Source organism: Salvelinus sp. IW2-2015, linkage group LG26 (assembly GCF_002910315.2).
Source record: "Salvelinus sp. IW2-2015 linkage group LG26, ASM291031v2, whole genome shotgun sequence".
Lineage (NCBI taxonomy): Eukaryota > Metazoa > Chordata > Actinopteri > Salmoniformes > Salmonidae > Salvelinus > Salvelinus sp. IW2-2015.
In genome coordinates, this window is record NC_036866.1 from 7,489,910 (window position 1) to 7,512,359 (window position 22,450).

Genomic DNA, 22,450 nt, shown 5'->3' on the forward strand with positions numbered 1-22,450 from the left:
TTTCACACTTCTTCAAACTGATATGAAGGGTGTATCTCAATCTTAAATGGTGTCCTCTCCTTGCTTCCTTCCCTTCATCAGCACTGATATGAAACAACGAGTGGCAAAATCAGGTTCCCTGGGACCAACCACGCAGCTCTTGCATCTGAATTAAGACGCTTCCCTTTGTCTGTCTACTTACTACATCATGGGCCATCTGTCTTTCTCTTTGGTCTCTCCTGTCAGAATGGGATTGGCTGGAGCTGGGGTGGTTAAGCATCAGGGGGCAGGTCAGAGGGGATGGTGAGGGTGTGTAGCAGGAGGTGGATGGTGGCGGTGGTGGGGGGAAACAGAGGGAGTCCAGGGAAGACTTCAGTCTCACAGGCTGCCTTCTCTCCCGCTGCAACAATCACCTACAGGACAGGGAGGAGGGGAGGCAAGGCCTGCAAGTTGGCAATGCTTGCTGTTTGGCTTTTTATGTTTATCATTCTGACATACGTTGATGTCTGGACACACACCTCTTTTATTACGTACTTTTATTTGGGCTGGTCTCAGCCTCTACAGCTAGACTATGCTGCAGCTCAATGGGGAGACAAAGGTCCTCTCTGAAATGAACACGGTGTAGCGGTGGGGGGCTGGCCAGCAAGTGACTAGAGTGTGAAGTAACACAAGCGTAGACCAAAATTGACCTTTCTCCTGGAAAACGCCACAGTGCCGGATAACAATAAAACCAAAACCTAGCTCTTCCTTGAGCCTTCCTACACGGGTCTTCCGGTCCCTCTCTGCTACCAGACAGCTAAGCTGTTTACTGGCGTATCCAACAAAAGAAAACAGAAATTCAACAGGCTTAAACCTTACTGGGGTCAGGTCTAGGGCCAAATAACATCTGGGTTCGAGATCCCTCCCAGCGTTGAAGGGCTTTGTATGTCAGCTCTTGCTGCTCCAGACCAAATATAGATCTGGCTAAAGCCAGGTAAAAAATTAATAAAAAACACCACCCAACTTCCAAGCTAATTATATTCAGGTGTGTGTAATTAGGCTCTTACCCTTCCGGGCCTACCTCTCTTCTGGCCAACAGATGTCGCCAACGAGCAGGAATAGACCGGTCTTCACACACCCACCCTTTCAGTCCATCACAATGGTGAAATGCGCACACAGTGGACACACACGTTTTTGGAAATTCCAACATGTACCTGCTCCATTCACAGAATGTTTTACGACACCAGCCTTTGAAAATGAAATGAGTCGTTGCGTTGTTTTGTTCAGGAAATGTTACAAATGCCCGTTTGTAATCTGTCATTGATGATGAGTCTTACATTTCTGCTCTGTCCATCTTGATCCCACATTGGCAAGCTACAGAATCAAAAGCCACATGTAGATATAAAAGGCAGCATGATTCACTCTAGTGTTGAGAATATATACCACCACCCATTCACTCAAGTTCTTGGACACTCCATGTGATTCACACATCAGTGAGCCTGCTCACTACCAAATTCCATGAACAACCAAGGTCAATATCAAATGTCAATATCACACATAGGTTTAAATACTATTTGAAATCATTTAAAATACATTATCTGTGCATGATTTAGCTTGCCTGGCTTAATGGACCAATTGAATAGTTCAAACTGTAAACCCCACCTATCTGGCACTCTAGTTAGGTTAGACTGAGCAAACAGTATTTGAACAATTTTAAATAGTATCTGATCCCAGGTCTGGAAAATATACAGACCCGTATCAAAGAGTGAACTGTAGGTTAGGTACCTGGATCTCCTGGGCGAGCCTCTTCCTGCCCAGAAGGATGTGGGTGAAGTTGTGGTGGGCTAGAATGGGGCAGCAGGAAGCCTAGCGGTTAAGAGTGTTAGGCCATTAACCGATAGGTTGCTGGTTTGAATCCCCGAGCCGACTAGGTGATGGTGCCTTTGAGCAAGGCACTTAAATGTAAACATCTCTGTCTGTCACCTGCAGCACAGCACTCACASTTGACAGGGCAGTACAGCATAGAACCATGTTCTCTATTCAGTAATTATAACATTCCGTGCTCACCAGATCCTTGGTTACCACCTGGAAAAGATTCATGCTCAGAGAAAATTATATTTGAATATTTGATGTAGTTTGTGTTTCTCTGTAGAGCTGTCAGAGGAGTTACCGTACTGTGACCAATTGGATAACAATTGAGCATTTTTGGACGGATGTCCACTTTCTAAAAAACATAGAGGAGTGGGAGGTAGAAAAGTAGGCCTTGGTCCCGGAAGCAGTAGATAGAGATTGTAGAGGTACTGACATACTGTGTAGTGTACAGTATAATGAACATATGGACAATGGAGGTTGTTCACAAGACTTGTGCTGTGGTAAATCTTACCAGTTGCCTTTTCAAATCCATTTTAAACTCATTTGAGAAATTCAGAGAGATTTGTTTGATGCATGTCTCATCTAGACTAAGACAATTCTTCCATGTTTGAAAAAAAATGTGTCATTGCGTTTTCCTGTGTCACCATTTTACGAGTAGCCCGCAAGGTGTGTCCCTAAGACAATCCAATTATTCGTAGAAACTATGAATGACTCGTTCAATGAGWCATCAAATAATATTATAATAACAAGTCCCCTGGGTCTCCCTTGCAGTAAGTGACCCTATCTGAAGATCACAGCTCTCTCATGCTCCCTCACAACCTGTCAATCAACACAGTGGCTAGCTGTCAATCAATACTTGCCGTATCGGAATGACACACAGAGAAAGACAGCCCACTGTGTTTGTCAATGTAATATACAAAGAACCAAACACCTTCTTACTCCAAAGTTTATATTATTCTTTAAAAATACATTGGGTTCTGAATCCTTGTAAATGTAGTCATTCACAAAATATTACATTTCAATGATACAATACAATTATATACTTACAAAGTACAATAAGGAAATCTACTAATTGATGAGTGCTGTTCAACACAATGTGGAAAATAGTCAAACCCAGAAATATTTTAAGCTGAACTATTGCCTGAAACATTTTTATACAGTCAACGTCAAGGTTTGTACTGTACTGTACATCCTGTGTGTAATAAGTGTTGTTTGTCTACAGTAAGGGAAGGTGGAAAATGCTTACCTTCACACAGAACCAGTTGGAGATGACATCATGAAATAGCGACTCACACACTCCAAGACTCCACGACTTCAAGCCTGGTGGCGACAAATAACATTCAGACTTACAGTACATTGACTTACTGCACAGGATATTCAGACCTACTGCACAGTACATTCAGACCTACTGCACAGTACATTCAGACCTACTGCACAGTACATTCAGACCTACTGCACAGTACATTCAGACCTACTGCACAGTACATTCAGACATACTACGCAGTACATTCAGATTTACTTCACAGTACATTGACTTACAGTACACTGCATTCAGACGTACTGTACAGTAACAGTAAACTAAGGTCCTTTCAAATAAATTATAATTTAAAATAAAAAAATAGGGCCCTTATTCACAAAGTGTCTCAGAGTAGGAGGGCTCATTTAGGATCAGCTCCTCCCTCTTATTCATTATGATTTCTAAACTGATCCTAGTCAGTACTCTCACTCTGGCACACTTTGTGAATAAGGGCCCAGTATATTTAAGCAATAAGGCCATAAATTCACTCTCTATTAAGGCCATAAACTCTTTGTTCTCCTCTCCGCTCACGTTCTCTCACGCTATGCCGTCCACAACAGTTGAGGTGGACTTGACTGGCCTGTCTTCTATCTCTTCCTCTCCCTTGGTCTCCTGGGTAATCCCTCTTTGGCACTACTTTCCTCATGTTCCTCGGGGAGCCTCACTGTCTTGGTGCCCCTGTGACGGCGGCCCCTGAAAGTCGGGGACCCAGAATGTTCTCTCTTCGCCATCTTCCATGCCCGTGGCAAGGGGAAGCTGACTCCAGGTGTTTCTCCATCCCTCTTGGCATGTCTGTGGCTGGTGAGAAGTGTGCAACCCAAAGCTTGTTGCTAGTTGGTTTGCTGTTTGAGTGGCTGTCTTGATTTCAACGGCCCTCCCTTCCTCAGTTGCGATCACCGATAGGACAGGGAGGAAGCCTTTGTCAAGGGCTGCTAGTTTGAAATATAAGTTGAAATTTTTGTTTTGTTTACATGATCATACCCAGTCATGTGAGGAATATAATTGGAGAAAGGGTTACTTTGCAGATCTTTGTGCTTGGGTCGGGGAGTCACTGTTGGGAATGTGCAGACTCAGATGTTTGTCTTTTCCAAAAAGGTGTTTGGTTTTTAGTACAGGAAAGACACACATCCTCCCAGACACAATTTAATTAAACTGTAAATTAAGTATTTGACCTACATTTCCCCTGCTGTAATGAATTCTCATCAAGGCCCTCACCTAGGCCAAGAAACAAAGTATTTTAGTTTATTAGAAATGATTAGATTTGATGAACAAATTATTGAATAGTCTGTCATTCATATGTCTTATTATTGTTCATTAATATTAGGCTATTAATTATAGCTCCGTTGTTTCAGCTTTTGAAATAATTAAGTGTTTTAATATAATAATTGTATTGTATTCATAGTTGTAGTAACTTTTGTAGATATATGTAATCATTTTTGATAACGTTAATTAAGCAACTTGCCATGGCAATAACCAGGTTAATCATGATTTTGGAAGTGATTTTGTCTGTATTTGCTCGCCATACATGCACGTACACACTCACTCGTTGCCTGATTCCAGAAAATGTGTCTTCAGTGAGTAACCATTCAATTTTCCTATATATTGCACAGCTTTGGAAGAAAACATGTGTTCTGAGACTACTAGATGTGAATAAGCCAAATGCATTTAAAAAAATCTAAATACATCTTTAAGTAGTTATCTTCTAACTGTATGGCTCGTGACGTGCACCGATTTTGTCTCGCTAGTGTGGTGGAATGTATCTCTGGGTCAGCACGTTACTAACGCCCTGCACCAGAGCTAAGTGGAATGTATCTCTGGGTCAGCACGTTACTAACGCCCTGCACCAGAGCTAAGTGGAATGTATCTCTGGKYCAGCACGTTACTAACGCCTTGCACCAGAGCTAAGTGGAATGTATCTCTGGTCCAGCACGTTACTAACGCCCTGCACGAGAGCTAAGTGGAATGGAACACCGCTAACCACCTGTTTCAGCTGTGCTAATTGATGCTATGTGGACAGTGTTGGCTACATGCTGTTAACGAATTGAATCCATTCATTTATCTGCACCTGCAGACTTCAGACGAGTACCGTGGAATAAATTGACAGACTGATTGACCTCCTGTAGGAAAGATTGGTCTTCACGAGTTGCTAGTGTAAGTTAGCTAAAATATGGAAACTGAATGCTTGTTGAAATAGGCTAGCCAGTCTATCTTTTTTTTGTGAGCGACCTACAGTAGTTAACGTTAGTACTTTGATGAAATACGTTTCACATTGTGACCAGTCGTTAGCCTAATTAGCTAGTTGGTCCAATGGGGGGTGGATTCTTTGCACATTTCAGTGTTTATTGTAAAGAAAATGCATTAGTTAGCTAAACTGTAGCCTCTGTCAAGTCTCGCAGAATGACCCAGGAGCAGTTGCTCTCGAGCCTGAAGAAGGATGTGCGCTCCCTGCTCATCTCAGCCAAGCAGGGCCTGACCCCAGATCAGCTGAAGAGAGACTACATCAACATGCTGGGCCACCCCATGCCCCTGAGGATCCTTGGCTTCCGCAACGTGCTGGACATGATCCGCGAGATGCCCGACGTGGTGTATGTCCTCTATCTGGGAGATGGCAGCATAGTGTTGAAGGGTAAGTACTGAGTACTAGTCCCACTGTTGATTTGCTGACTGTTGTGTCAAAGCAAGTTTGTTTTGTCTTTAACACGTGACATTATAGGCAGAATTGTTTTGGCACATAGCATGCTATCGTTTTCATATTTGTTGACAAGAGTTACATTTTGCCTCATGCTTGAGTATAGTATGCACAGTAACAGGAGAGGAAGAATATACCAGAACACAGATATCAATTCAACTCCAGCATATCAACCCATCTCTCCAGTGGCATACCGCAGTGTCACGGAGCCCCGCAAGGTCTGAGCAAGGCCTTTTTGCAATGAGGCTGAGCGAAAATATTTTACAGCAAATGTTCTGTAATTCTCAACATTTTTGCCATGGCTTATGACCTGTTCATATGCTATCTGGGAAGGGGGGGTGACCTCCAGGGGGCCCCCAACCCAACATTATTTGTTGATATTTTGGGGGGGTCCCCAGAGCCTGTGGTCCCTCCTGCCTTGCGGGGGGGGGAGGGGGGGGTGTCGTACACCAGTGCATATTTTTTTCCCCCCATTCTGCAGCCGTGGCTGATGACGCCACCAGAGGCATCGTGGAGTTGGTGGCCAAGCAGCGCAGTGCCAGGAAGGCCCCTGCTCAGCGTGGCGGTGTGGGCTTCTTCTCCCCACGCTACCAGCATCACAACCCCATGGTCCTGCTGCGGCGTGGCCACGCACCCCCGGCCCTGCCGGCTCAGCTCCGGGCCCAGCTCCACCAGCTGCTCTCCCATGGGGCCGTGGGTCTATCGGAGCTGGAGACAGCCTTCGCCCGCCGCTTCGGCTTCCCTTTACGTGTCAACAACTACGGCTTCTATTCCATCGCCGAGATGCTGGCGGCGGCCGCCGACCTGGTGGCAGTCACACAAAGCAGGATGGGCTCCCAGCTGTCCCTCAGGAGGGCAGTGGTGGCATCACGGATGAGGACCGGACCAATAAAGCCGTTATTCCCATTGAAGCAGACCTTCAAAACTGTTCCTATCGTAAGGCAGATGACCCAGACAAACTCAGGTTGGTTGGTCCCACAGTGAAACCTATAACTCTATTTCAAGCAGATAATGTTGAATTTAATTGATTGCTGCTCATGTACAGTAAACATTGAAAAAAGAATATCGGTTTTATATATCCAGTCCCAGTAGAAAGACACACCACGGAGTCCAGTACTCCGAATCCAGTGTCCAGTACCCAGAATCTTGTGGTACCAGCGCCCCTCCCTGAGGCTGCAGTCCTTAACAGCCCAGAGGGGGACCAGGGCTCTCTGCCAATGGATTACACAACACCACAGCCTGAACCTGAACCCACGCAGGACGGACAACTGTTTCAGAAGTGTGTCATCAAGGTGTGTATTCTGCTGTCGTTCCTGCTGTCTTTACCTCTGTGCTGTGTGTTCAGCCACGTAAAAATAGTTTCCCCCGTGATCTTGGCAGGCTTTGCACACAATCAAAAACAACGTAACATTCAGATCTGCCAACATCAGGCTTACAACCAAGTTACTGTGCTGTATCTTGGGTCTGTGCTTGTGAAGCTTTAGAGGGCAAAAGTCCTGATTTTTAGAGAAGGGAATCGAATGTGCTTCTGAATAGCAGTAGTGAAAAGTAGAACAAATGCCTTGTAGCCCCTCCCCCTTGTCATGTTTTGCTTGTGTTGATTGGCATCTGCAGCTGGAGGAGGAGCTTAGGCAGCGTATTCTGGAGAACGGGCAAGCGGGCACTGTCAGTCCAGAACTTAAGGCCAAGCTTCGCCAGGTCAGTCCACTGTCTGCATCCCAATGAGCACCCTATTCCCTTTATAGTACACTACTATTGACCAGGGCCCATTTTACCAGGGCTCATATAGTACACTACTATTGACCAGGGCCCATTTTACCAGGGCTCATATAGTACACTACTATTGACCAGGGCCCATTTTACCAGGGCTCATATAGTATACTACTATTGACCAGGGCACTATATAAGGACTAAGGTGCCATTTGGGACACATGCTGTCTCCACCCAAATACCAAATCCATCTAATGACAGTAGAGATTCTAACACGACGAACCTTCCATATAGGTTGTAGCCCAAAACAGTGAGGGACTATCCGTCCACGATCTCCCTGCAGAATTCAAGGTAATTTATCATTTATACTGACAAATCAAATGCATTCCCTTTGGAATGCCTACATACTAACCAATGCCTAATGAAGCCTAATCATTTTGAGTTTTTTTAATCACAAAGTATTACTTCTTGTTAGTGTCTTGTATGTTGCGCTGACCTTTGTTGCCCTTATGACCCACGGTTGACACCAGAGGGTGTTTGGGGAGGAGCTGCCGGTGGTCCAGAGTGGCTTCATGAGTACCACGGAGATGGTGGGCGCCCTGAGCGACACGCTCTACCTGCAGCGCATGGCGGGCAACGAGGGCAACCAATGGGTGGTCATGGACATCCAGAATGCCCCTGGACACACAACGCCTCAACAACCAGGTCTGCTACGCTCCTCTGGCTTTAACCTAGGATCAGATTACACCACTACCAATCCTCAAATGAACCATCAGGTGGGTAAACAAATATCTGACCTTAGATCAGTGGTTAGGGGGCAATCTCTGGCTCACACACAACACCTATCCACTTTATTCCTAGCCATATGTTAGTTCAGGACAATCACATTTTGATTGATTACTAACTCATTGTTATAACCAAAAAGTATAACTTTTGTTGCCCATTTAAGTTTCAACAAAACAGGTATTTTGGGTCTAAGTGTGTCATGACTGATCTCATTCAATATGTCACTTTGGTATTATTTGTGTGGTGCTGTGGTAGGAACGGCGGAGCCCGAAGGCCCCGTTGAGGGTGTCAAGGCTCTGAACCCGTCAGGTACGGGCTACTACTTCAGCTGTGGGGAGTCTCTCTGGGAGGGAGAGGGAGGCGAGACCAAGCCCAACCTGGAGGAAGACATGGAGCTCCGCATCACCACCAAGACCTTCTACCAGGTGAGCTGGAGCCTGGGGAAAGGCATCTGCCTTGGCTTGAGACAAAGGGCCGCCAGCTCCGCTCCTGGAGGGACACAACGCTCATAGTGCTGATAAAATACATGAAGTGTGTACGTGCTGGGCACAAATGAAAGCCTGCACCCAAAGCCTGCAGTTTTGCAGACCGGAAAATCTATGTCAGTATGGTCCATATCTGTGTAGAATGTGCTTATGTATACTTGTTCACATGCATAAGAGTGTACACACATTCTGTTTATGGCCACTTCCCTCAGAAGGTGGATATGTACGGCTCGTTGCCGGTGCGTTGTCGGCGTGGGGCRGTGATTCCCCCGGACGCCATGCGGGGCCAGAGGCTGAGGGCCCCCACGTGCAGGGGCCCTCGGGAGCTGGTGGCCGTGCTGGTGGAGCACGTGGAGTCACCCTCGAACTTCTACATCCGCTTTGATGAGACCCAGGAGGCCCGCGCCCTGGAGAACATGATGATTGAGATGAGGTGAACAACAGCCCTCTGCTGGACTGGAGGGATAGGGAGGAGAGGCTTCCCTGCCTCAGTGGCTGGGATTTGACATGTAGTCCAATTGGCTTGTTTGGTATGAATGTGCAGTAACTGTTCATATCTAGTAGTTGTCCACTGTGTTACCCTCAACTATCTAGTGTGTTTTTAGGTCAATGCACATGAAGGAGAGGAGACTAGGGGTGTAAGAAACTGAATGCTATGTTTTGGTGCTCTCTCGTCCTCCCTCTCATTCCCCTCCCTCCCTCCAGGAGCTGCTACACCTGTCCCGAGGTGTCGGAGCGTTACCGTCTGCCGGAGCGCTACGTGCGTACGGGCCAGGTGTGCTGCGTGGCGCCCCAGGGCATCTGGTTCTACCGCGTGGTGGTTCACCGTGTCCTCAACGACACCCATGCAGAGGTCTACTACGTGGACTTTGGAGACCTCACCACTGTCCAGAGGAGCAGCCTCAACTTCCTCAAGTAGGATCCCGACTGTGACCAAATGACACCATATTTCCTATATACAGGGTTTGTAAGGTCATGAAAATCCTGGAAAAGTCATACAATTTTTAAATGATGTTTTCCAGGCCTGGAAATTTTGGGGAATTGATCAAATCTGAAAAGTTTTGGAAAAGTAATGGTAATTAATTTCAAAATGTCTGTTAATGTAATTTATTTAGGCACATTATCATATCAGCCAGGATCTTTAGTGCGTCTGTGTTAGAGGTACAGTCGGACATTGCAGTAGCAGGTAGGCCTTTAGACTATGATGGAGAACAGACTAATAACTAGGTAGCCAATTCAAAACATATCTTGTACACGCTCGGTAACTGTTAACCTATTATGAGCGTGTATTCATTTTTTAGTCATGTCCCAAAAAACTTTCAACGACAATTGCGAATAAGGACATAGAAAGTTAACCTTTTTATAATGATTTAAATGATTATTTTTGACGAAACAAACAATTCACGCCGTTGTATTAGTTGGGATTCGGTTCAATTGCGGTGAATCGAATCATGTGAATCAAAATGATAATTTGTGACCCGCAAACAGTAATTTTAGGAAAAAGTATTTCTAGACTTTCTTTTGGATTATGTGGCTTCAAAACTATTTTTGTAGATACTTCCAGTTGATTTGGACATCCAATGTAGGGGACATTGCAACTCAATAGATGCTTGTCAGCCTGCAAAGTAAACACTTCTAAGGTAGCTAAGATGCATAGCGAAGTTACATTTCCTCAAGTCCATTTTTGGTCTGGTTGAATATAAAGATTTGTAGCCTACCATTCATTTAATCTTTTAATCTTTGATATATTGAATCAGCGAATTATTTCAAAAGGCATAATACGTATTTGGTTGCAATGTTATACATGAAGAGTGGTCAACCATCCTCCAGGAGAGCTAATGGTGCCCAGGCTTTTATTCCCCCCTCTAACAAACCTCATTTTTAGAAAATTAGCATCTCAACTGGACCTTGATAAACTGTGTTTGAGCAGGGCTTGATCAAACGCCTGCACACCCAGTAGCTCTCCAGACTGAGGGTTGACCACATGTTTCATACAGTTGTCAAACAGGTATTCTACTTTGGGGGGGTTAAGGGCCTTGCACAACGACAGAAGATGGTTCATGGGATCAGAGAGCAGCCTCCCAGTGTCGAGACGACATTACACTTCATTTTTTATATATACACTACCGTTCAAAAGTTTGGGGTCACTTGTTTATGAAAGAAAAGCACKTTTTTTTTTTTWWWAAAAAAAAAAAAAAAAGTTTTTTTTTGTCCGTTAAAATAACATCAAATTACAGAGGCCCATTATCAGCAACCGTCACTACTGTGTTCCAATGGCTGAGTATCTGGAGCATCGGCATTTGTGGATTCAGTTACAGGCTCAAAATGGTCAGAAACAAAGACCTTTCTTCTGAAACTCATCAGTCTATTCTTGTTCTGAGAAATGAAGGCTATTCCATGCGAGAAATTGCAAGGAAACTGAAGATCTCGTACAACGCTGTGTACTACTCCCTTCATAGAACAGCGCGGGAGTGGGAGGCCCAGGTGCACAACCTGAGCAAGAGGACAAGTACATTAGTGTCTAGTTTGAGAAACAGACGCCTCACAAGTCCTCAACTAGCAGCTTCATTAAATAGTACCTGCAAAACACCAGTCTCAACGTCAACAGTGAAGAGGCGACTCCGGGATGCTGGCCTTCCTAGGCAGAGTTGCAAAGAAAAAGCCACATCTCTGACTGGCTAATAAAAATAAAATATTATGAGAAAAAGAACAGACACTGGACAGAGGAACTCTGCCTAGAAGACCAGCATCCCGGAGTCGCCTCTTCACTGTTGACGTTGAGACTGGTGTTTTGCAGGTACTATTTAATGAAGCAGCCAGTTGAGGCTACCCAGCGTTGTACGAGATCTTCAGTTTCTTGGCAATTTCTCACATGGAATAGCCTTAATTTCTCTGAACAAGAATAGACTGACAAGTTTCAGAAGAAAGGTCTTTGTTTCTAGCCAGTTTGAGCCTGTAATCGAACCCACAAATACTGATGCTCCTTTATCTGAAGCTTCTTTAATCAACAGTTTTCAGCTGTGCTAACATAATTGCAAAAGGGTTTTCTAATGATCAATTAGCCTTTTAAAATGATAAACTTGGATTAGCTAACACAACGTGCCATTGGAACACTGGAGTGATGGTTGTTGATAATGGGCCTCTACGCCTCTGTAGATATTCCATTAAAAAACAAAATTAGCCGTTTCCAGCTACAATAGCCATTTACAACATTAACAATTTCTACACTGTATTTCTGATACATTTTATGTTATTTTAATGGACAAAACATGTGCTTTTCTAAGTGACCCCAAACTTTTGAATGGTAGTGTACATAGACGCGGCGCCAATTGTTGGTCATGGAAATTTGGTTAAAAGTCATGAAATTCCATCTGTCAAAATGTGTATGAACCCTGTATATCGTACACTACTATTGACCAGCCATTTGGGACAAATCCCCTGTCCACAACCAACCCTTTTCCCCTTGCCCGTGGCATAGATCTGAAAGGACTGGATAGGTAGTGTACTTAAAAGGGAATAGTGTGTAATTTGGGACGTAGCCTGTGGTCATGTCCAGAACCCTAGACCCCTACTCCTTAGGCAATTGTCTAGATGGGGGACTGGATAGGTAGTGCACTGAAAAGGCAATAGGGTCTCATTTGGGATGAAGACAATGTTTTCCTTTCTTTTGCCCACTAATCATCAGCTGTAGAATTGAGAAGGAAAGGTATTGGAAGTGACTGTTTGTATCCCTAGTATCTGATGTCACCATGTGTTGGTTGATGCGTTGCTCTGTGCAAGGTGGTAACAGAAAGAGTTGTCTATCCCCCTCAGGTCTTGTTACTCAGAGCTCCCAGCACAAGCAGTCCCGTCATCGCTGGCTGGAATCAAGCCTTTCGGTGTAAGACCTTCTACGCTACTGTTTACACAATCTACCTTCCGTGGACCTAGATTCATGAATTAATAAAGTGTCTTTAGTATCGCTGGCTGGATTTAGGATCAGATCCCCCACCCTGCTGTCCATATAATATCAAACAAATCCTATATCAGTACTACTTCTCTGAGACGCTTAATACATACAGTCTCTGATCTGAGAAGAACTGAAACCCACCCTCTTAATATATACAGTCTCTGTTCTGCGAAGAACTGAAACCCACCCTCTTAATACATACAGTCTCTGATCTGAGAAGAACTGAAACCCACCCTCTTAATACATACAGTCTCTGGTCTGAGAANCTGGTCTGAGAAGAACTGAAACCCACCCTCTTAATACATACAGTCTCTGATCTGAGAAGAACTGAAACCCACCCTCTTAATACATACAGTCTCTGAACTGAGAAGAACTGAAACCCACCGTGTTTCTCTCCTCCCAGGGCAGCTGGAGTGCCAACGCCAAGACCTCCTTTCAGAAGCTATGTTGTGACCGTACCCTGGTGGCAGCCCTGCATGGCTACCACGCCGACTTCCTGCAGCTCTTTCTGTGCGACACGCACACCGAGGAGGACGTGTACATCCACAGCGCCCTGCAGGCCCAGGGCCATGGGCTCTGCTGCRCCCCCGCCGTCAGCGCAGCGGTCAGTCACGTGCTGACATTACAAACCTATCAAATGTCAAGGCATTTCCCATTTAGTTATTCAATGATCCAATGCAATCTCCCATAACCTTCTCTTCATCCCATCTGTCCTCTCAGTTGTGTAACCAATTCAACCCAGTGAGCCTCTATCTGGGYGAAGGCGTGTTCGGCGAGGGAATGGAAATAGAGGACGAGGACCCCACCCTGGAGCCTTGCCACGAAGCCACCACCATCACTTTCCAGCACACCACCCAACCCCTGCCCAAGAGCTCCCTTTGCCCCACTCACACGGTACAGAATACCCTCTCACATGCACGCATATTTCACACACACACACACACACACACACACACACACACACACACACACACACACACACACACAGAGACGACACCCTGTCTCTCTTACTATAGCATTCTCTCCTCCACTAACACTGTCCACATAACAGCCCTTATCAGACTACAGAAGAACTGGCAGAGCAGTCCCAGCGTTAGTAGTAGTAGCAGTCCCAGCGTTAATAGTAGTAGCAGTCCCAGCGTTAATAGTAGCAGTCCCAGCGTTAGTAGTTAGTAGCAGTAGTAGTAGCAGCCCCAGCGTTAGTAGTTAGTAGCAGTAGTAGAAGCAGCCCCAGCGTTCAGTAGCGGCTGGCCCCAGCGTTTAGTAGTCAGTAGCGGAAGGCCCCAGCGTAGTAGTGGCGGCCCAGTGTTAGTAGTTCGTAGCAGCGGCCCAGCGTTAGTAGTTCCAGTAGCGGCAGGCCCCAGCGTTAGTAGTGCGGCCCCGTGTTAGTGTCAGTAGCGGCGGCCCAGCCGTTAGTAGTCTAGTAGCGGCGGGTCCCAGCTGTAGTAGTTAGTAGCGGCGCGGCCCCAGCGTTAGTGTCAGTAGCGCGCGGCTCCGCCTTAGTAGTCAGTAAGCGGCGGCGGCCCCAGCGTTAGTAGTCAGTAGCGGGCGGCAGCGTTGTAGTCGAGCGGCGGCCCCAGCGTTAGTTAGCGGCGGGCCCCAGCCGTTAGTTATCAGTTTAAGCAGGCGGCCAGCGTTAGTAGTCAGTAGCGGCGGGCCCAGCGTAGTAGTTAGTAGCGGCGGCCCAGCGTTAGTAGCGGCGGGCCCCAGCGTTAGTAATCAGTAGCGCCGGGCCCAGCGTTAGTAGTCAGTAGTGGCGGCCCCAGCGTTAGTAGTCAGTAGCGGCGGCCCCAGCGTTAGTAGCGGCGGGCCCCAGCGTTAGTAATCAGTAGCGGCGGCCAGCGTTAGTAGTCAGTAGCGGCGGGCCAGCGTTAGTAGTTAGTAGCGGCGGCCCAGCGTTAGTAGCGGCGGCCCAGCGTTAGTAATCAGTAGCGGCGGCCCCAGTGTTAGTAGTCAGTAGCGGCGCCCAGCGTTAGTAGTCAGTAGCGGCGGCCCAGCGTTAGTAGTTAGTAGCGGCGGCCCCAGCGTTAGTAGGGCGGGCCAGCGCTAGTAGTCAGTAGCGGCGGCCCAGCGTTAGTAGTCAGTGTGGCGGCCCCAGCGTTAGTAGTCATTAGCGGCGGCCCCAGCTTTAGGAGGGGAGGGAGAGGGGGAGAGGAGAAGAGAACCAAGGTGGCCCTTGAATCAGTTATAGAACCCATTGCCCTTTATGGTTGTCACCAACCAAGAATACACAAAATGGGACAAACACCAAAATTGAGATTCTGCAAAAATATCCTCTGTGTACAACGTAAAACACCAATAATGCATGCAGAGCAGATAATAGGACGATACCCGCTAATTATCAAAATCCAGAAAAGAGACGTTAAATTCTACAACCACCTAAAAGGAAGCGATTCCCAAACCTTCCATAACAAAGCCATCACCTACAGAGAAATGAACCTGGAGAAGAGTCCCCTAAGCAAGCTGGTCCTGGGGCTCTTTTCACAAACGCAAACAGACCACACAGAGCCCAGGACAGCAACACAATTAGACCCAACCAAATCATGAGAAAACAAAAAGAAAATTATTTCCAATGTGTCAAGTAATTAACAAAAAAAACAGAGCAAACTAGAATGCTATTTGGCCCTAAACAGAGAGTACACAGTGGCAGAATACCTGACCACTGACTGAGCCAAACTTAAGGAAAGCTTTGACTATGTGCAGACTCAGTGAGCATAGCCTTGCTATTGTGAAAGGCCGCCGTAGGCAGACCTGGCTCTGAAGAGAAGACAGGCTGTGTGCACATTGCCCACAAAATGAGGTGGAAACTGAGCTGCACTTCCTAGCCTCCTGCCAAAAGAATGACCATATTGGAGACACACATTTCCCTCAGATTACACAGACTGTAATGCGTCTGTGTGTAGCTGGTGAGATGAGTCAGGCGCAGTACAGCAGATATGAGTAATGAAAACAATTTTACTAAAATATATCACAATACACATCGTATAAATACAAGGCCACAAATACGGACCGCAATACAATAAACAATTACTCACAAACAAACATGGGGGAACAGAGGGTTAAATAATGAACAAGTAATTGGGGGATTGAAACCAGGTGTGTAAGACAAAACAAATGGAAAATGAAAAGTGGATCGGCGATGGCTAGAAGGTCGATGACGTTGAACGCCGCCCGAACAAGGAGAGGGACCGACTTCGGGCGGAAGTCGTGACAGTATCCCCCCTTGACGCGCAGCTCCAGCAGCGCGCCGACACAGACCTCGGGGACGACCCGAAGGACGAGGCGCAGGGCGATCCGGATGAAGAAGGTTGAACTCCCGCAGCAACGAAGGGTCCAAGACGTCCTCCACCGGCACCCAGCATCTCTCCTCCGGACCGTACCCCTTCACGAGGTACTGAAGGCCCCTCGCCCGACGCCTCGCGTCCAGGATGGCTCGAACAGCATAAGCCGGGGCCTCCTCAATGTCCAGAGGGGGCGGAGGAACCTCCCACACCTCAGACTCCTGGAGTTAACCAGCCACCACCGGCCTGAGGAGAGACACATGGAGCAAGGGATTAATACGGTAATCTGGGGGAAGCTGTAACATGTAGCATACCTCGTTCAGTCTCCTCAGGACTTTGAATGGCCCCACAAACCGCGGACCCAGCTTCCTGCAGGGCAGGCGGAGGGGCAGGTTTCGGGTCGAGAGCCAGACCCGGTCCCCCGGTGCGAACACCGGGGCCTCACTGCAGTTGGCGCTCGCCTTCTGCCGCCTCACGGCCCGTTGCAGGTGCACATGGGCGGCATACCAGGTCTCCTCCGAGCGCTTAAACCATTCGTCCACCACTGCATCTTCGATCTGGCTCTGATGCCAAGGTACCAGAACCGACTGATACCCCAGTACGCCCTGGAAGGGAGAGAGGTTAGTGGAGGAGTGGCGGAGTGAGTTTTGGGCCATCTCTGCCCAGGGGATGAACGCCGCCCACTCCCCCGGCTGGTCCTGGCAATATGACCGCAGAAACCTACCCACATCCTGGTTTACTCTCTCCACCTGCCCGTTACTCTCGGGGTGAAAACCTGAGGTGCGGCTGACCGAGACCCCCAGACGTTCCATGAACGCTCTCCAGACCCTGGACGTGAACTGGGGACCCCGATCAGAGACTATGTCCTCAGGCACCCCGTAGTGCCGGAAGACGTGAGTGAACAGGGCCTCCGCAGTCTGTAGGGCCGTAGGGAGATCAGGCAAAGGGAGGAGACGGCAGGACTTAGAAAACCGATCCACAACGACCAGGATCGTGGTGTTGCCCTGTGAGGGAGGAAGGTCCATCAAGAAGTCCACCAACAGGTGCGACAATGGCCGTTGTGGAACGGGTAGGGGTTGTAACTTCCCTCTGGGCAGGTGCCTGGGAGCCTTGCACTGGGAGCACACCGAGCAGGAGGAAACATAAACCCTCACGTCCTTGGCCAAGGTGGACCACCAGTACTTCCCACTAAGGCAACGCACCGTCCGACCGATGCCAGGATGACCAGAGGAGGGTGACATGTGGGCCCAATAGATCAAACGGTCGCGGACAGCAGACGGAACGTACAGGCGCCCTGCTGGACACTGCGGGGGGAGTGTGCTCTGTGCGTAACGCCCGCTCGATTTCCACGTCCAGCTCCCACACCACCGGTGCCACCAGGCAAGAGGCCGGAAGTATGGGAGTGTGATCCATGGACCGCTCCTCTGTGTCATACATCCGGGACAGTGCGTCTGCCTTAGCGTTCTGGGATCCTGGTCTGTAGGACAGGACAGAGTGAAAATAAAATGGGTAAAGAACATGGCCCACCTTGCCTGGCGAGGGTTCCGTCTCCTCGCCGCCCGGATGTACTCCAGATTGCGGTGGTCAGTCCAGATGAGGAAAGGGTGTTTAGCCCCCTCAAGCCAATGTCTCCACACCTTCAGAGCCTTGACAACAGCCAACAGCTCCCGGTGCCCCACATCATAGTTTCGCTCTGCCGGGCTGAGCTTCTTCGAAAAGAAAGCACAGGGGCGGAGCTTTGGTGGCGTGCCCGAGCACTGAGAGAGCACGGCTCCTATCCCAGCCTCGGACGCGTCCACCTCCACTATAAATGCCAAAGAGGGATCCGGATGAGCCAGCACGGGAGCCGAGGTAAACAGAGCCTTCAGGTGACCCAAAGCCCTGTCCGCCTCAGCCAACCACTGCAGTCGCACCGGTCTCCCCTTCAGCAATGAGGTAATGGGAGCCGCTACCTGACCTAAACCTCCGGTAGTAGTTGGCAAACCCTAGAAACCGCTGCATTTCCTCTACCGTGGTGGGAGTCGGCCAATTACGCACGGCTGAAATGCGGTCACTCTCCATCTCCACCCCTGAAGTGGAAATGCGGTACCCTAGGAAGGAGACGGACTGTTGGAAGAACAGACATTTCTCAGCCTTGACGTACAGGTCATGCTCCAACAGTCGACCAAGCACCCTGCGCACCAGGGACACATGCTCGGCGTGTGTAGCGGAGTATATCAGAATGTCGTCGATATACACGACTACACCCTGCCCGTGCAGGTCCTGGAAAATCTCGTCTACAAAGGATTGGAAGACTGATAGAGCATTCATCAACCCGTACGGCATGACGAGGTACTCATAGTGCCCTGAGGTGGTTCTAAATGCCGTCTTCCACTCGTTTCCCTCCCGGATACGCACCAGGTTGTAAGCGCTCCTGAGATCCAATTTTGTGAAGAAGCGCACCCCGTGCATTGACTCGATCGCACTGGCGATGAGAGGCAGCGGGTAGCTGTACCTCACTGTGATCTGACTGATACCCCGATAGTCAATACACGGGCGCAGACCTCCATCCTTCTTCTTCACAATAAAGAAACTTGAAGAGGCAGGTGAAGTGGAGGGCCGATTGTATCCCTGCCCCAGAGATTCGGAGACATATGTTTCCATATCCGCCGTCTCCTCTTGTGACAGAGGATACACTTGACTCCTGGGAAGTGCTGCGTCTACCATGAGATTTATCGCACATTCCCCCCGTCGATGGCGTGGTAATTGAGTCGCCTTCTTCTTACAGAAGGCGAGAGCCAAATCGGCATATTCTGAGGGGATGCGCACGGTGGAGACCTGGTCTGGACTTTCCACCGTAGTCGCACCGATGGAAACTCCTACACACCTCCCTGAGCACTCTCATGACCACCCCTTGAGAGCCCTCTGTTGCCACGAAATAGTGGGGTCATGACAGGCCAACCAAGGTAGGCCCAGCACCACGGGAAACGCAGGAGAATCAATAAGGAAGAGACTGATTCTCTCCTTGTGACCCTCCTGYGTAACCATGCTTAGTGGAGCGGTTGCCTCCCTAATCAGCCCTGACCCTAATGGTCGACTATCTAGGGCGTGCACAGGGAAGGGCATATCCACAGGAACAAGGGGGATCTCTAAACTATGAGCAAATGAACGGTCAATAAAATTCCCAGCTGCGCCTGAATCTACAAGCGTCTTATGCTGGGAATGCGGGGAAAACTCAGGATATTTAATAAACACATATATGTGAACAACAGGGGGCTCTGGGTGAGCCTGGTGCCGATTCACCTGGGGTGACACGATAGTGCCCTGCCTGCTGCCTCGACTCCCTGAGGAACCTCCCCAGCACCGACCAGCAGTGTGCCCTCTGCGGCCACAGATGGTGCAGGGAATGGCCCCTACTCCGGTCGCCCTAAGCGCAGCACCTCCCAGCTTCATGGGCGTTGGAGCGTAGGTGCTGGGGGATGGAACTGACAGGCCCCGATTCGGACATCCTCAGGCAGCCAGCAGGTTGTCCAGCTGGATAGACAGATCCAACAGCTGGTCCAACGTGAGGGTGGTGTCTCGGCAGGCCAACTCCCGACGAACGTCCTCGCGCAAACTGCACCTGTAGTGATCGATCAGAGCCCTGTCGTTCCATCCCGCGCTGGCGGCCAGGGTCCGGAAGTTCAAAGTGAAATCCTGCACGCTCCTTGTCCCCTGCCTCAGGTGGAACAGACAGTCATCCGCCGCTCGACCCTCAGGCGGGTGGTCGAAAACTGCCCGAAAGCGGCGGGTGAACTCAGCGTAATTGTCCACTCCAGGGCTTTGCCTGAGAGGCAGGAGACGAGGGCGGACACTTTCTCACGTCCCGAAGGAGCCGGGTGGACGGTCGCCAGTTAGAGCTCCAGCTGGAGTAGAAACCCCTGGCATCCGGCAGCCGTCCCATCATACTCCCTCGGGAGAGCGAGCCAAATCCCGCTGGGACCGGGTGAAGGAGGGGTGGACAGTGGGGCCTGCTGTAGTGTGGCTGGTGGAGGCGCTGGACGACCTCCTCTCTCCCAACGATCCATCGTCTGCAGCATGCGATCCATGGCGGTGCCCAGACGTTGCAACATGGTCGTGTGCTGCTGGATGCGCTCCTCTACCACCACTGGTCCTGCTGACTCCATTCGGTGGTGAATAATTCTGTAATGCGTCTGTGTGTAGCTGGTGAGATGAGTCAGGCGCAGGACAGCAGATATGAGTAATATCTACTGGGTGAAATTCCAGTGTGACATCACAGCAGCAAGATTTGTGACCTGTTGCCACAAGAAAAGGTCAACCAGTGAAGAACAAACAACATTGTAAATACAACCCATATTTGTTTTTATTTTCCGGTTTGTACTTTAACCATTTGCACATCGTTACAACACTGTATATATACATATATGACATTTCAAATGTCTTTCTTCTTTTGGAACTTCTGTGAGTGTAATGTTTATTTTTGTTTATTTCACTTTTGTTTATCTACTTCACTTGCTTTGGCAATGTTAACATGTGTTTCCCATGCCAATAAAGCCCCTTGAATTGATTGAGAGGGGGAGGCAGAGAGAGCGAGAGAGAGTGGGGGGGGGGCAGTTAAAGTAGTTCTGCTGAAACGGGAAAGAGATGATTTGCAGTGTTCCGTCAGGACTGTGTTATGTGGGGATGCAAGAGCATCATCCACCCGTTATGGAAACTACTGTGGAGGTCTGAGGCCTGGCTGGAGGCTTCTTAACAGCCTTGTGCTGTGTGGAGGTCTGAGGCCTGGCTGGAGGCTTCTTAACAGGCCTTGTGCTGTTGTAGAGGTCTGAGGGCCTGGCTGGAGGCTTCTAACAGCCTTGTGCTGTGTGGAGGTCTGAGGCCTGGCTGGAGGCTTCTTAACAGCCTTGTGCTGTGTGGAGGTCTGAGGCCTGGCTGGTTAACACCCATGCACTGTGTCGAGGTCTGGCTGGAGTCTGGTAGACAGCCATGGATTTTGTCACACATTACTGTTTTCCATTCAAGTCATAGGGAGGCGTTTTCAGCTTCAGACCTGTTAGATTTTTCTCATTCATGGAGATGGTCTTGTCCTGGTGCATTTAGAAGAATGAATAGTGTTGAGTCCACAGCCTCATGCCATGCAGGGAGAGAATGATTCAACACTGATGTGGTAGAAGTAAGCAACCATTTTTAAATACTATATAATGCATCCTTCCTCTTTTCCTTGAACAGATCACTGATCTGACACAACAGGGTTCAGCAAAAGCCTTTTAATAGAATCCTTGTTTATACTGAGTGTACCAAATATTAGGAATACCTTCCTAATATTCAGTTACACCCCCTCCCTTCCTTTTTGCACTCAGAACAGCCTCAATGTATCAGAGCATGGACTCTACAAKGTGTCAAAAGCGTTCCACAAGAATGCTGTTCCTTGTGGACTACAATGCTTCCCACAGTTGTGTCAAGTTGGCTTTGAGTGATGTCCTTTGGGTGATGGACCATTCTTGATGCACACGGGAAACTGTTGAGTGTGAAAAACCCAGCAGCGTTGCAGTTCTTGACACAAACCGGTGCGCCTGGCACCTACTACCATAACCCGTTCAAAGGCACTTAAATATTTTGTCTTGCACATTCACCAGCTTTATGGCACACATACACAATCCATGTCTCAATTGTCTCAAGGCTTAGAAATCCTTCTTTAACCTGTCTCCTCCCCTTCATCTACACTGATTTGAAGTGGATTTAACAAGTGACATCAATAAGGGATCATAGCTTTCACCTCGATTCACCTAGTCGGTCTATGTCGTGGAAAGAGCAGGTGTTCTTAATGTTTTGTGCACTGTGTCTCTATATCCCATCGTGTTATATCTCTCTGTATATATCCCAATGTTATATCTCTCTCTCTCTCTCTATATCCCATTGTTATATCGCTCTCTGTGTGTGTGTATATATATCTCTCTTTCTCTATATCCCAACGTGTTATCTCTCTCCCTGTATATATCCCATTGTGTTATATCTCTGTGTGTGTGTGTGTGTGTGTATATATATATATATATATATATTTTGTTTTAAAAAAAAATATATGGGAGAAAGAGAGAGTGTTTTGTGTGTGTGTGTGTGTGTGTGTGTGTATATATATATATATATATATATATATATATATATATATATATATATATATATATATATATATATTTCTCTATATCCCATCATGTTGTAGTGACTTCTTCAAGGATAGGAGGGAAGAAGGATGCATTGTAAAGTGCAGTAGTTAAGTAATGGATGTGTGTTTTAGACCCCTAACCTCGTGGGCGGGAACAAAACCAACGAAGAGGAAGTTCTGCCTGACCTCCCGGCACTGGAGTTCATCGAGGTCACAGAAGTCAACTCCACAGCCCAAGTATGACCTTTGACCCCACAATTATCAGAACATAATTTTAGCATAGC

General features: G+C 48.0%; 1 protein-coding gene and 1 pseudogene across 1 annotated transcript in view; one reads left to right on the top strand and one right to left on the bottom strand.

Moving 5' to 3' along the window:
* Positions 1-251: 251 nt before the first annotated feature.
* Positions 252-3,858, bottom strand: LOC139023088 (podocin-like; annotated as a pseudogene).
* Positions 3,859-4,627: 769 nt separating this feature from the next.
* The window catches only part of LOC111952296 (tudor domain-containing protein 5), a 28,037-nt gene continuing 10,214 nt past the window's right edge, over positions 4,628-22,450 (top strand). The window contains exons 1-15 of the mRNA XM_070435079.1: positions 4,628-4,701; positions 5,199-5,278; positions 5,516-5,753; positions 6,298-6,780; positions 6,900-7,108; positions 7,431-7,514; positions 7,821-7,877; positions 8,057-8,231; positions 8,568-8,737; positions 9,010-9,230; positions 9,503-9,712; positions 12,611-12,677; positions 13,150-13,350; positions 13,467-13,640; positions 22,299-22,403. Of these exons, the coding sequence (XP_070291180.1) occupies positions 5,525-5,753; positions 6,298-6,780; positions 6,900-7,108; positions 7,431-7,514; positions 7,821-7,877; positions 8,057-8,231; positions 8,568-8,737; positions 9,010-9,230; positions 9,503-9,712; positions 12,611-12,677; positions 13,150-13,350; positions 13,467-13,640; positions 22,299-22,403 (2,385 nt within the window). The 5' untranslated portion in view covers positions 4,628-4,701; positions 5,199-5,278; positions 5,516-5,524. The remainder of the gene's footprint in view (positions 4,702-5,198; positions 5,279-5,515; positions 5,754-6,297; positions 6,781-6,899; positions 7,109-7,430; positions 7,515-7,820; positions 7,878-8,056; positions 8,232-8,567; positions 8,738-9,009; positions 9,231-9,502; positions 9,713-12,610; positions 12,678-13,149; positions 13,351-13,466; positions 13,641-22,298; positions 22,404-22,450) is intronic.